This window comes from Artemia franciscana, chromosome 18, assembly GCF_032884065.1.
Source record: "Artemia franciscana chromosome 18, ASM3288406v1, whole genome shotgun sequence".
In the NCBI taxonomy this organism is placed as follows: Eukaryota; Metazoa; Arthropoda; class Branchiopoda; order Anostraca; family Artemiidae; genus Artemia; species Artemia franciscana.
In genome coordinates, this window is record NC_088880.1 from 32278346 (window position 1) to 32292353 (window position 14008).

The 14008-nt window shown below is 34.8% G+C and overlaps 1 protein-coding gene across 3 annotated transcripts in view; it reads right to left on the bottom strand.

Moving 5' to 3' along the window:
- LOC136038882 (uncharacterized) overlaps positions 1-14008 on the bottom strand; it is a 154398-nt gene that overhangs the window by 30650 nt on the left and 109740 nt on the right. For all 3 annotated transcript variants that reach the window (XM_065722347.1, XM_065722349.1, XM_065722348.1), the window contains one exon: positions 13310-13571. In XM_065722347.1, the coding sequence (XP_065578419.1) occupies positions 13310-13571 (262 nt within the window). The remainder of the gene's footprint in view (positions 1-13309; positions 13572-14008) is intronic.

Sequence of the window (14008 nt, forward strand, 5' to 3'; positions counted from 1 at the left end):
TGGATGATTATGATGAAAAGTGTAGATTATGCAATCCATGTAAATTGAATAGAGGATACGCAGTGCAAATTAAAGACTGTAATTCCTGTTTTGAAATTTATTTATTGCTCTCACACTAGAGGCTTCCTCTGTTTTACTTGTCACTGTGATAAATGGGATCAATAATAAAATACTTACCCTGGCATAATTGCAAAATACCCTAAATGTGATTTCAGTTTATTTTAAAGGACTGGTATCGTTGTGATTTTAAATTGTTTTAGGAGGAATCAATCTGGTCTACACTTCAATTACTAGAATAATAAGATAGTCTGATTTTCATGATATCGCTGCGAAGATACTGGCTACTATGGCTTTTACAGAAAGTGTCTTAATATGAGAATATTGCAAGTGACATTGCTTCAAATGTGGAACCTAAAACATGTCAGTCTTATAATATGAATCAAAATAGTGCTGTTGACTTTACAAGGAGATAAAATAAAAATGAAGTTACATTATATCGTACAAATTGTGACCCTACCTTTGCATGCCAAGATGAATACAAGTTGAATCCTGATGAAGTGCTGCCACTTATCATTACTGATTGTTATCTATACGCAGAAGAAGAAATCTGAAGGACAGACTTTTTATTATACATACAAGTTTTATCCATAAACAAATTCACAAACATTTTTAAAGCATTTCTCTCCTAGGGCACTGACATTTATATTAGAGAGGTAGGAAAGAGTATTTTAGACTAGAAAGTTGTTCAATCGAGGATTGTCTACATAAAACCCGAGAGATTCACTGTAAGAGTTACGCGAAAAACAAAATAAAATAGTGCATGAAAACCACAGCTTTTGGTTGATAATCTTGTAATCGCTTCCAATTTGGAATCGTAGATTTTCTACTTTGCCCAAGAAAATTTTTGATGTGAGGCGTGAAGAATGGATACGGTAGGCTAAGAGGATCGAAAAATTCAGTATTACTCGCTGTTTGAATGATGCACAGCCTATATCCCGTCTTTAGATTTGATGGACCAATATTAACAATGAAAAGGTTATCATCAACCCTTTGGATATGGTCGAGGAAATCCGAGGGTGTACATCAGGATTTGTATTTGGGCATGTAGGGATTCAAATTGAATACATTGATTATTTTTTTGTGTTCATTCTGCCAAGTGTAATAGAATACTGCCATCAGGGGCAATATCCAACAGGTTTCAAGTTGATTTAGTGAGATTAATACTATTTTCTCCTCCAACGGTTCAGCCAAGGAACTTCCTAAACTTATTGTGCCCGTTCAGATAATACTCATATCTTGAATACCAGACAAATCCAATACAATGATACCATAAGTTTTTGCATACATTTCATCAGCTATACCATTTTCAAATAGTTGTGATTATTGATTAAGGGATTCCCTTGTCAATTCATGTATGATCCAATAGGATTTATCAAAGGATAGATTGTAGAATAGAATTCCATTTGCTTTACGTACAAGGGGTAAAAGTCCAAACATTTAAAATTTGTGTGGAGAATTGGTACATGATCTAATGGCACTTGCCCTATTTACGAGCGCCAAACCAAGTTTTGAAGGAATATTGCCATTGATAAATGACGAATCGGTGTAGGTGCGTGAACTCATAGCAATATGTCGTCAATTTCTGATTGTATGCGAAACGAGAAGTTTGATATTATTTTCACTAGCTCTTAATTTCTCAATTGTCAAAGCAACAGAACTCATGATGTGTTTTTTCGTACATGAAGTATTGTAGAGGTGAGAGAGACTGTTACAGCAGGAGCTACGGCAACTAACTCTTGCAAAATAGAATTAATAAAATTAATTCATTTAATCAATTTAATTAAAATTAAATCAAGACGTGGATTTTTATCAATAATAACATTGGGGGCCTTCATTCAGGTATATTAATTATTTCATGATTTTTTCCCAACCAAATGTAAATATTTAATTGTCACAACCTCTCGATTTCTTATAGGAAATTAGAGTCATTAACATGAATTGTACGTAATTTTCATTGTTTAAGCTTGTGCTGTGACTGATTTTTGCTTGTGCTCACCAATGTTCCATTTATACAGACGCTTATTTTTATAAACAAATTGTGTAGTGCATAATTTTCATAGGATAACCCCTCAGCTGCTCTTGGTTTTTTATTGTTAAATTTTTTTACCATCGCATGCAAAACTATAAAAGTGGAAGTCAAATCTATGAAATAGTCTTCGCTGGAATAACCTTGAAAAATCAGAATTTTTAAATTCCCTGGATCTCCACGGGATCTCTAGGCGTACCAATAATACTGTTGCGAAATATTAACCCACCAAAGCTTTTCAATGGCACGCGGCTTGCCGTAGAAAATAAAAATGGAAAACGTAATAGAGACAACAATCTTGATAGGGCCTCCCGAGGGTAAAGCTGTTCTTATTCCTCGCATTCCCATGATTCCAACGGATCTGCCTTTCTAATTTAAAAGATTGTAATTCCGAATTTGATTAGCATTTGCAATCACAATCAACTAAGCTCAAGGGCAATCATTAGAAAAATGCGGTATAGATCTTAATACGGATTGTTTTTCCCATGGACAATTATATGTTGCATGTTCAAGAGCTAGTAAACTGGACGATCAAATATATGCACAGACAATGGGACTGCGAAGAATGTTGTATATCGTCAAGTTTTATGCAGTTAAAAATTAGCACCTTGCATACGGGTTGCTTTGGGGGGAAGGGGGCTTAGGCTTGCGGCTCAGATAGAAATTACCAAAGAAAGCGTGTCGATGCATTACAAGAGAAACACGAAACCTGGCTTGCAGCTGAAAGAGTATGTAAAAAAAGAATACGTGTCGAGGAATTACCAGAGTATATCAGAGGAATTACCAGGTGTATATTCGCAAGTTTTACGCAGTTAAGAATTAGCACCTTGCACACATGTTGCTGGGCCACGTTCCAGAAAAAAAAACTAAAAAGAAAAAAGAAAATTAAAATAAGAAAGAAGAAACAAACTATTCAAAAACTAAAAAAGGTAAACAACTAAAAAAACTAAAAAAAAAAAAAAAAAAAACAACTAAAGAACTAAAAAAGAAAAAAAAGAAAAAAAAATTAAAATCAGAATTAAAAACAAGGGATTACAAAAATTCAAAAACCTTAAACAAGAAAACCAAAACTTTGAAGCTTAGTAGATATCATTGTTAGAAATTGGACTTACTTTAATAATCAAATATCCTTGAAAAAACTGCAATAGAACACAATGGATAATGAGAATCCATATACAGAAGCCTACCCCGTGCCGTGCTGGGGCCCGGCGGCGAAACCGCGGACCGCCGGGACCCAGCTGTGTACACTGTCTGCGGTTAGAACACAAGGGATAAAGAGAATCCATATATAGAGAAGCCTGTCGCTTGCCATGCTGGGGCCCGACGCGAAGCCGCCGAGGCCCAGCTAATATATTTATATATATATATATATATATATATATATATATATATATATATATATATATATATATATATATATATATATATATATATATATATATATATATATATATATATATATTTATATATATATATATATATATATGAAAGAAGAGGATGAATAGAAGAGGAAATACTAAGGAAGAGCCCTAAACCAACAGGATTTTATATCGACAGGATTAGCCATTAGCAACATTCACCAAAATATTGAGGTCATGTAATATGAAAATATGGTAGTGTAATATAAAGATATGGCGGGAGAAGAAAGGGAAAAATAGACTTTATATTTATGAAATTGTGAATTCTATAATTTAAGCAAAATATATTGAATTTTTAAAAGTGGAAAGATGCGCTATATTCTTATGAAAAGCGAAATTTTGATTAGTAAATTTTTCAGATTTTATTTAAGTTTTTATTAAGTCTAAAAAGAAATAGTGATAGTTAATGTTTTATTGCCTATGCTTGAAAACCTGTCACACCTAAAAAACGAACTACTATTTAATATTTAATCTTTTACTCATATTAAATAAAAAAAAACAAGTTTTTTTCAATTGAAAGTAAGGAGTTGCATTGAAACTTAAAACGAACAGAAATTGTTGCGTATATGAGGGGTTTTCCCCTCATCAATACCTCACTTTTTATACTGAAGCTTGAATTTAGTTCCAATTTTTTCAGAATGTCCCTGAATCACAAAGACCAGTTAATTATAATAAATAGCTCTTTTGAAACTACTAAAATTACTTTACCATAAAGAGAGAGGTATTGACGAGGGGGAGAAACCCCTCGTATACGTAATAATTTCGGTTCATTTTAAGTTTTAATGTTGCTCCTTACGCTCAGTTGAAAAAACTTTCGTTGTATTAATTTCTAATGGTTTTTTAAATAGTGCTGGGATATCCGATGCTCACTTCATGGAAAAATTCTCTTCACCCATTAAAAATTCGTCCATGAAAAGATCCTCCAACGTAAATCCCTAATCCCGACCCCCTCCCCTCTCACCCGACCAGAAAAAATCCCCATGAAAACTTCTGTAACTTCCTAATAACCAATATTATATGTAAAAAAGGGCAAAGTTCATTACTTGCAGCAGTTCCCCTGGAGTCTGTGGGGATTAAGTCATTCAAAAAGACATAGTTATTATATTTTTCGACTATGCTGAACAAAATGACTATCTCAAAGTTTTAATCCGGTGACTTTGGGAAAAAGTGAACTTGGTAGAGTCTAGTTGCCCTCCAAAATTTTGGTCACTTAAAAAGGGTATTAGTATTTTTAATTTGCACTTTAATGAGCCCTTCGAGATATTCTAGTACCACTGGATCAATACGATCACCCTGGAAAAAAACAACAACAACAAAAAAAAAAACAAATAAACACGCATTCTCGATCGATCAAAATTTTTTTGGAGATGGTGAACTGCGTTTTATTTTTTTATGGTGAGGTGGTTTTATAGACTACTATTTATTGTATCAATATTTCTACATCGTTTTAACTTCAATTGATTTCTTAGAACTTTAATCCTCACCTGATTTTAGATTAAATTTAGAACCATTTTCACTAACTACCAAAAACGAATAATAGTTGAGGTTCCCTTTAAGTTGCCGATATTTGTTTGTTCGCAAGTTTATCGGATCAAACTATTACCCCCCCCCCCCTCCTAAGAAAAATTCTTCATCTATTCGATCATGGATGCTCCGGTGGTAGACTTTTTATGCTTTCAAGCCTTTACACTCAAAAAATGACGCTAAAATTGGATTTTTGTGCCATAAGGCATCTTATGATGGTGTTGACATGAGGGAATTGCAAAAGGCGTGCAAATAAAAATATTAGATTTTAAATAACATGGAACAGCTCTCTATGATATTATAGTGTCCAATTAGTACTGGAGAAATAAAACAGAAAAAGTGTGACTTACCAGTGTTTCTGGTTCTTTTTACAAGTTCCCAGAAATTTTTGCAGAAATAAACTTTTACTATTAATTTAAAGAATTGCTATTATTTCTGAATCAGCTTTAACGGTGACAGAAGGATAAACTTTTGTTTTTATATAAGGAGGGGGGTAATTTTACATCATAAAACTAGCCCCCTCCCCTAAAAGATTTAACCGGTATCAAATTATTATAGAATTATTAAGTGATTTATAAAATTAATAAATAATATAAAATTGTTATAATGGTATAGAATTAAGCGGTGTAAAAGGATGTACCAACAAATAAAGGCCATTTCATTCAAATCAGCTTTTGCTACCTCCAACAAAACGGGTTGAGTTACATTTTGTATTTATATTATTTATTGATTTGAAGTGGGTTGAGCTGACTGTGGCTTTTTTTTATTGGGAGTTGAGTGAGACTGGTTTGGGTTAAACAGCGACTGATTTGAATGAGGATTGAGATTAATGAGAGTTGGATTGCAAAGACAGTGAGTAAAAAGGGGGGGGGGTTGAAACAAATGGGGGCTGAGTTGCACAAGGATTGAAATTACAAGGAAGTTGAGTTAAATTATTGTTGAACTGACTATGGCTGAATCGCACCTATTTTGAGTTGAGTGAGGGTTAAGTTTAATTGGGGTTGAGTTGCACGAGTGTTAACTTTTACGGGGTTCAGATGCAGGAGGGTTCAATTAAACGGGGATTAAGCTGCATGAGGGTTTAGTTGCGCGAAGGCTCAGTTAAACTGGGGTTGACCTTGACGAGGGTCGAGTTGAACAGGAATTCGGTTCCACGGGGATTGAGTTTCATGAGGGTTCAGTTACAAATGGGTTAAGTTGCATGAGGGTTCAGTCACGCAGAGGTTCAGTAACAAGGGGGTTCAGTTGCACGTGGAGTCAGATACGCGAGGGTTCAGTAGCAAGGGATTTAATTACACGAGATTTCAGTTACAGAACAAGCTACAAAAAACGTTGTGTTCTAACAAAATTTTTCATTAACATAAGAAAAGCATTGAGGACGACCAGTAATAGATACCAAGTTAATGACCTTATAAGCGTTCTTTAGATGAATAAATTTTTTTAATACAACGAGGGAGCATCAGGATTATAGAAATATCTTTGTGGAGCATGGCCCGAAATCGGTTGGTAACCACTGGTCTAGAGTATCTTTTCATAAGGGGGGGGGGGTTTCCACAGGAACAATTCTTCATGAGGAATTTTCTTTGGGAGAGCAATTTTCCATAGAGTAACTATTATTCTGCGGAACAACTTTCCACCGGGGGGGGGGGGAAGTTTCAGGAAAAATTATATGCGGAGAGGGGGGATTCTGGCGAAATTTGAAAAAGATCGGATATTTAAGTGTTTTTCAAATGAAAGCGTGACAAGAAGAACTTTTCAGGTGGGATCGTCGGTAAGAAATTTCCCGGGGAGAATTTTCAGCAAGAATGCAATTTTTCGAGGGAATTTTTCCGGCAGGATGGGGAATTTACATGGGAGGGACTTTCCATGGAAAGATTTTCCGTAAGGGCAGTCAATTCCTGTCTGTGTCCCTACCTTTGATGGTTAGAATGCACTAAATGTGAACTGACTTTTACTCCCAATTAATATCATGCAAAGGCTCATTAAAATTCTTGTCGTAGGGCAGTATTATAATAAAACTGCCCGAGTGTTATACAGGCCTAATTTTGTTCCTAAGGCTAAGGAAACAGCTTTATTACTACGCTTTCATTGAGCCCCGAGTGAGCACTTTCGATAATAAGAAACTTTCCTATACGTGGCCTCTATCTCCACAGGATCATTACTAAGTCACGCAAAAGGAATTTAAGGGACCAATGGGAATTAAGGAGAGACAGCCAGAGAACACTTTTCATCGTTATCATTTAAGCCCTAGAATTTTTTTTAAGGACTTCCGTAAGCCCTTGTAAACAATGGTATTATTTTTAGAGTACAAATAGAAAAGGCTCTATTTTCTAGTTTGAAATTGATACAGATGACAAAATAGACAAAAGCTTAAAGAAAAAGGGATTCATTCAGAGAAAAAAGAGAGCCTATCAAACAGAAAAAGAGAGACCTTAAAGAACTGAGAGAGCTCAGGTGAATTGTTTTACATGAAAACGTGATAGAAGTGCTAGCAGTATATATATATAGCATATATGTATGTAATAGATATATAAAGTAGATATATATAGCAGCGGATAGATATATGAAATTTTGCAATGTTTTTGGGAGATTATCTTCTCCTATTTCCGATACCCCTTTCTATCAAAATTTGAATGTACATATTTTATGCATAGACTACTGAAATGACTATCTCGGAATTTGGATTCGACGACTTTGGAAAAAAAAGGCGTAGGAGGGGCTAGTTACCCTCCGTTTTTCGGTCACTCAAAAAGGCACTATAAATTTTGGTTTCCGATCAAATTGGTTTGATGTGATCACCTACCATTGGTTCGACACGATCACCCCATGGAAAGAAAACAAAAATAAAAAAGTCTGAGTTAGCTTTATTCTGGCAAAAAATACAAAATTTCCATTTTGTAGATGGGAGCTCAAAACCTCTGCTGTTGTGTTCTTTGATTCGCTTAATCTGACGGTCTGATTATCATTAAGGTACCTGGATTTTCGGGGGTGTCTCTCCCCTTTTTCTAAAATCAGGCAAATTTTCTGAGGCTCGTAACTTTTGATGGACAGCACCAAACTTAATGAGTCTTCTATATTTGAAATCAGCATTGTAAGACAATTATTTGATGCATAGATTTTCATAGTTTTGGTTATTATTGAGCCTTGTCCCTCCTTCATTACAGTTTGTTACCTCGAACTGTTTAGAAGAAAAATAATACATTTATTTATGTTAGAATTGATCTCAGTTATAGAAGGCAAATCAATAATTTCGTTCGAACCATGAAATTAAATACTTTTTCACAAACAAAACGTGTCAGATAGACAATAATCCAAACGAACTTTTTGTTATAAGTCTTTGGTTACAATCTGATCAAAATCATCCTTTGATTAAAGTTAAACCTATGAATTAGCTCTTTTGAAAGTTTTTATGGTGTTTCCGCACTACGTCGTAGAACCTTTCATACTAACATAACTTAAGAATTTACGTTATGTAATGTAATCTTACGGAGCACTTTTGATCATATCAAAATATAATTGCTAAAAATATTCTTCTGTTTATCGTTTTTCATTTCTCTTCGAACGGAGGGGAGTGGCATGGGGATTGGGGAATCAAAAGCCAAAACACTCCTTTGGAGGAGGGGTTCAATTATATCAATCATATAATCCGCTCTCTAAGGTTCATCAAGAGTGAGCAAACAAATTTAAACATAGTAAAATAAAAATCTAGTCTTTATTGTTGTTTATATTGAAATCTAAATATAAAATTAAAATATGATATATACCTGACAAATATGATATAGTATTCTTTGCAGACATAATATACCTTCTGATCTGTAATCATTAAACAGATAACTTTGACGTCAGTATTTTGTCTATGCATCTGGAAGACAACTGAAAGACTGAAAGACAAACTGAAAGTTTTCCTGAAAGATTGTCAAACAGTTTATGCTAAAGAACTATAAATAAGGAATGATTCAGCCCAGTAGTAACCGAAACTCTAAAAATCAGGATTTCAAAAACAATTGATACTTCAAAAGAATTGGCTTCTAGGATGATTCCAAATTTGTAGAATTCATTAAGTTTAATCTTAACCGTTAAAAGCAATGACCATGAGAAAATTTGCCTGATTTTTGAAAAAGGGAGGAACTCCTCTCCCCAAGAAATCAAATGATCTAATAAATAACCCACCACCAGATTCAGCATACAAGAGGTTTTCTACTGTAGAGGTCTGTAGCTCCTAACTATAAAAACGTGGAATTTTGTATTTTTTGCCAGAAGTAACATCATGGATGCGTGTTTATTATTATTTTTTGCCTTCCCTCAGGGTGATCGTATTGAATACATGCTCCTAGGAGATTGGGATCGGGATCATTCCAACGGAAAGATCCCGATCCCGGGATCTTTCCCGGATAAAAAAAAGTATTAATCCCCTTTTTAAGTGACAAAAACACTGGAGGGCAACTACCTCTCTCTCCCACGCTTGTTTTTTCCCTGAAGACATCTGATCGAAATTTAAGGATATTCAACTTATTCAACATAGTTAAAAGGTCCAACAACTATGTCTTTGAAGATGACAAGAACCACCATAGGCTCTCAAGGGGGCTGTAAGATAAACAATTTGCCTGTTGTTTTATATATAACATTTGTTTTTGGAAATATACGAAAATTTCTTGTGGGGATTATCTATAGGGAGGATTTTTCTCGGGAAGGAAAGATTTGGGGGGAAATCTTCCAGGGGAAAATGCACGGAAGGAGGGGGAGAGGGAATTTCCTGGCGTGATTTGAAAAATGGACAGAAATTAAAGAAGAGAACAAATTTTTATTTCAAGTGAAACTAATGAGCAACTTCAAAACTTAAAACTAACAAAAATTATTTCTTGTATATGAAGGGGCTGCCCCTTCCTCAATCCTTGCTCTCTATCCATACTAAAGTTTTAATTTTTGTCATAATTCTTTAAGAAAGACTTTTCGAACACAAGGACCGTTGAATTTGAATGAAGAGCGTTTTTAAAGATTTTTAAAACATTGGCACAAAGAGTAAGGGTTGAAAAAGGGCAGCCCCCTCCTAATATACAGATTAATTCCCCTCTGTCTTAAATTTTAATGCTGCTACTTTTCTTCATTTGGCACATTTTTGACCGTTTAAATTTTTTGTTCACTCTTTACTTTTGATGGAAATACTTTAACTAATTTATTGCATTAATTAAAAATCAATTGAAAGACACGGTATATGATTCCTAAGATATCGAATAAGTAAAGGAGTCAAGCTCCTTGATGATTTTATTCATTTTTTAGAAAGGCATTTTTGTTGTCAACTCGACATTGTTGTCAACTCTGACGTTGCACGACTAAAGACAGTTTTGTAGATTCTGCTTTTACTTTTAACAGTCTTTCTTCCCTAAAACACAATACTGTTGAATAATATTCATTCATGGCATTGTTATCGTTTGCTGTTCAGCAGCAGATTTGAATAATGATGGTAAAACCAACTGCAAACAAATACGTGCAGCGGTCATCGACAAATATGACCTTCGAAGGGGTCATCTGGCAGATCCAAAAACTTTGTTTGGGATCGTATTCTAATGCCTTTTGTTAAAATAAACCACACTTTTATTTGTTTTAATTGTCCCCAAAAAAATAAACACCAGATAGAAAATTTTCATCTTTTATTTATTTTATTACACATGATATTGGGCAAGCAACTAAAAATTATAAAATTTGACTTGAGACATCCGGAATGCTTGTATATAAGGAAAAGGAAATATCCCTAGTTGTGAAGTCTTTTACACATATTTTTTTTTACTTCTTCCAACATGTAGAAATCTTTATTATAAATTTTGAAGAGATAGGGGGTGGTGGCTTGAATCAGAAGGGAGCATCAGTTGTTCACCTACATGGGGCACTATTAGGTATACCCAGAGTTGGTACCTCTAAGGTAGCCCTGTCAATATGCAGAGCACTAAATAATACGCTTGAAAAATGCCAGAATGCTCGTACATCATGAAAAGAATCTTTTTTAATTTTTCTGCATTTTACCTATTATACAGCTATGAAGGGGAGGAACATGAAAAAAGAATGTAAAAAGGAGCTTTTTAAATTTTGAATTATTCTGATAGGGTGTCTGAAACAACTATAGTAAAGTACATATGACCTCGAACTCGGTAAAAACCTTAAAATTTTTGACAAGATCGTGAAATGTTGGTCATAGCTGTTTTGGCAAGTCACTTCTACTTAGGATCCATATATTTGATAGTTTTAAATGGAGCAGAGGGGAAGATTGAAACATAAGATATCAAAATATGCTTTTTAAATTCAAATTGTTTAAGTAGGGTCTTTGGAAAAATCTTGGGAAAGAAAAATTGTAAACCAAACTATTCCTCTAAAGCGTCTTCTGTCATGGGTAGACTGAATTGTCACCTCTGACAAAAACCAAACATCAGTCGCCCAACGAAACTGCGGATCTTCAACGCTTTAGTTGGCGCTGTGATGCTTTACGGAGCTAAGACATGGCAAGAATCAGCTGCAACCCTCAAGAAAATAGACGTATTTCATGCAAAGAGCCTGAGGAGGATTGAGGGCCTACGATGGTCCGACTTCGTCAGCAATGAAAAGCTTCTGCAGCTCACAAAGCAATCTTGGTTTTCGACTCAAGCAGCCAAGTTAACCTTACGATGGTTCGGGTATCTGCTTTGAATGCCACCACATCTACCCGCAAAGATGATCTATGACTTCAACCCTATTAAAGCTGGTTGGAAAAGACATCGCGGCCGACCGAAGAAACGTTGGTCCGACAGCCTGTCCGAGTTCTTGGTGATGGCAAACATCAGACAGGGCAAAGAGCAAATACTCACCATGGACTGAAGTGGGCGGAGGATGCAGACGTCAGTGTCTACGCCGAGCAGTGCCCGGCAGGAGACTTAAGTCAAGTAAGTAAGTCAAGTAAGTCAAACTATTCCTCTGTATGGGTGGCCAGTTTTCCCGACTGTATAAAGCTTACGCTTAGAAATTATGTTTTTAACCTTTTTAATTTTACCTAAGCTTAAGGTTTTCATTTGAAAGCGTCAAAGATCTTCAGTTGGAGATACATTAGGTTCCATTTCTTCCTTTGGGAACTCATTTTTGGGACATATGAAAAAGGAAGGATATTGCAAGTTTGAAAAACTACTCATCAGTGTAGTAGAACTAACGATAATGCAATAGGAAAGCAGTGGAAAAGCTACACATACAGCTTTTGGGTACTGCTCTTGATCGACGTTCTCCTCATTGTCATCTTGTTAAATAATTTCCATAGCTAATATTTTTTGTTGGTTGTCTGTTTTGTATTTCTTCTTTTGAATAAATTTAATTTCTTTGTATTTAATATCAAATTTTTCCATAATTAATATTTTCTCTGTTTTGTATTTTTTTTTTGTGTATTTGATTTCTTGTGTGTATTTAATGTTAAATATTTTCTATGGTTCATTTTTTTTTTTTATGCTATGTATTTATTGTATGTATTTAATATTTCTTTACTCCACATTCTAATGCTTGTATAAGGGTTTTGTGGGTAATAAGTAAATTATTATTGTTATTATTATTTCAATTATAGTTAATATTATAGATAACTCTTAACTTGAGACTAACTCTCGAGACTAGCAAATATTAGAGTTAACTCTTAACCTGATACTATTTTTTACAGGGAATGTATTTAAATTTTTTATAGAGCCGCACTACTAAGGAACAACAGAATGAGGCTGGAATGGTTATCAATAGGTACAGCTAACTATTGAGCCTTAGGCAGTAACTACCGCAGGCTTCAATAACTCAAAATCAATCATTCCTAGTATATTCATATAATATATATTCAAACTTCTCTGTGGTGTTGTAAACTCATGGATCTACTGACCGCTAAAGGTCTGTATGGTGGTTATCAATAATTTCTGGCTATTATGGATGGTAAGTGGAGCAGTGGTCCTCCTATGCTTCTCTTATGAGTGGAGGACCACTGAAAGGAACTATGGATTTCAGGTTTAAATATCAATAGGTAAAGAAAGCTACTGAGCTTAGAACAGCCAATACTTAGGGCTTGGGTAACATTTATTTCTTTATCCCTTGCGTATTCTTATATTGAAAGTCGGAACTTTTCAGTAATATACAAACTCATGGGCCTACTGGTGAATCAATGAATGAAGTGATTTTCACTTAAAGCCCATAGATGATGGATGTCTATACCTAAGGTCCACGAGCTGTTGGTCTGCTAGTTGTCATAGATCTTTGTTCCGATTTTGAACAGCAATATTTAAAATGCTTCTAGTTTTACCTGAGTCTGCCCAAGTTGGAACACACTTCTCTATCAAATCAGTTGAAGAACCATCAGCTGAAGCACTAACGTAGGTGAAACAATATTCGTCAAAGTTTTCGTCAAATGTGCTGCATGGATATGTGATATAGCGCTGGCGCTCTGGAAGAGGCGTTTCAACAAGGTATTCAAATCCAGGAACAGAGGAAAAGTTTCTTGAGTATATCCGGATGCGGTCCTTATCTAAGATGCAAGTAGGATGATTATATTCGACAACAACTTCCTGAAAAAAAACAACAACAAAATAACAAATAAGCACGAGGTTTTTAGTGGACTTATTAGCACAAAAAGACGCTTATGTAAACTTATATGAATAAAACTGCAGAAAATATTTTGAAAAAACAGGAAAATTTAAGCAGAAATTGACAAACAGTAAATTATTTTGGTACCGTTTCCTTAATCGTTTCCTTTTCAACAAAAAAAGGAAAAATTCAAATTGTATCAAATGTAAATTCACTAAAAATTTTGTGGGGGGAGATCAAACCCCTTGCCCTGAATACGGCCTTGCCTGTGGCTATTTTTAGAGCCTGTTTGACCTTCTTCCTGCAGTTTACTTTATGCTTTAGTCTTCATCGACAGATTCCTGAATCTGGCCCAATGAAGACCTGTCATCTTTTACATGTCTGTTACCATACTACAGATCTCTATTATTTCAGAATC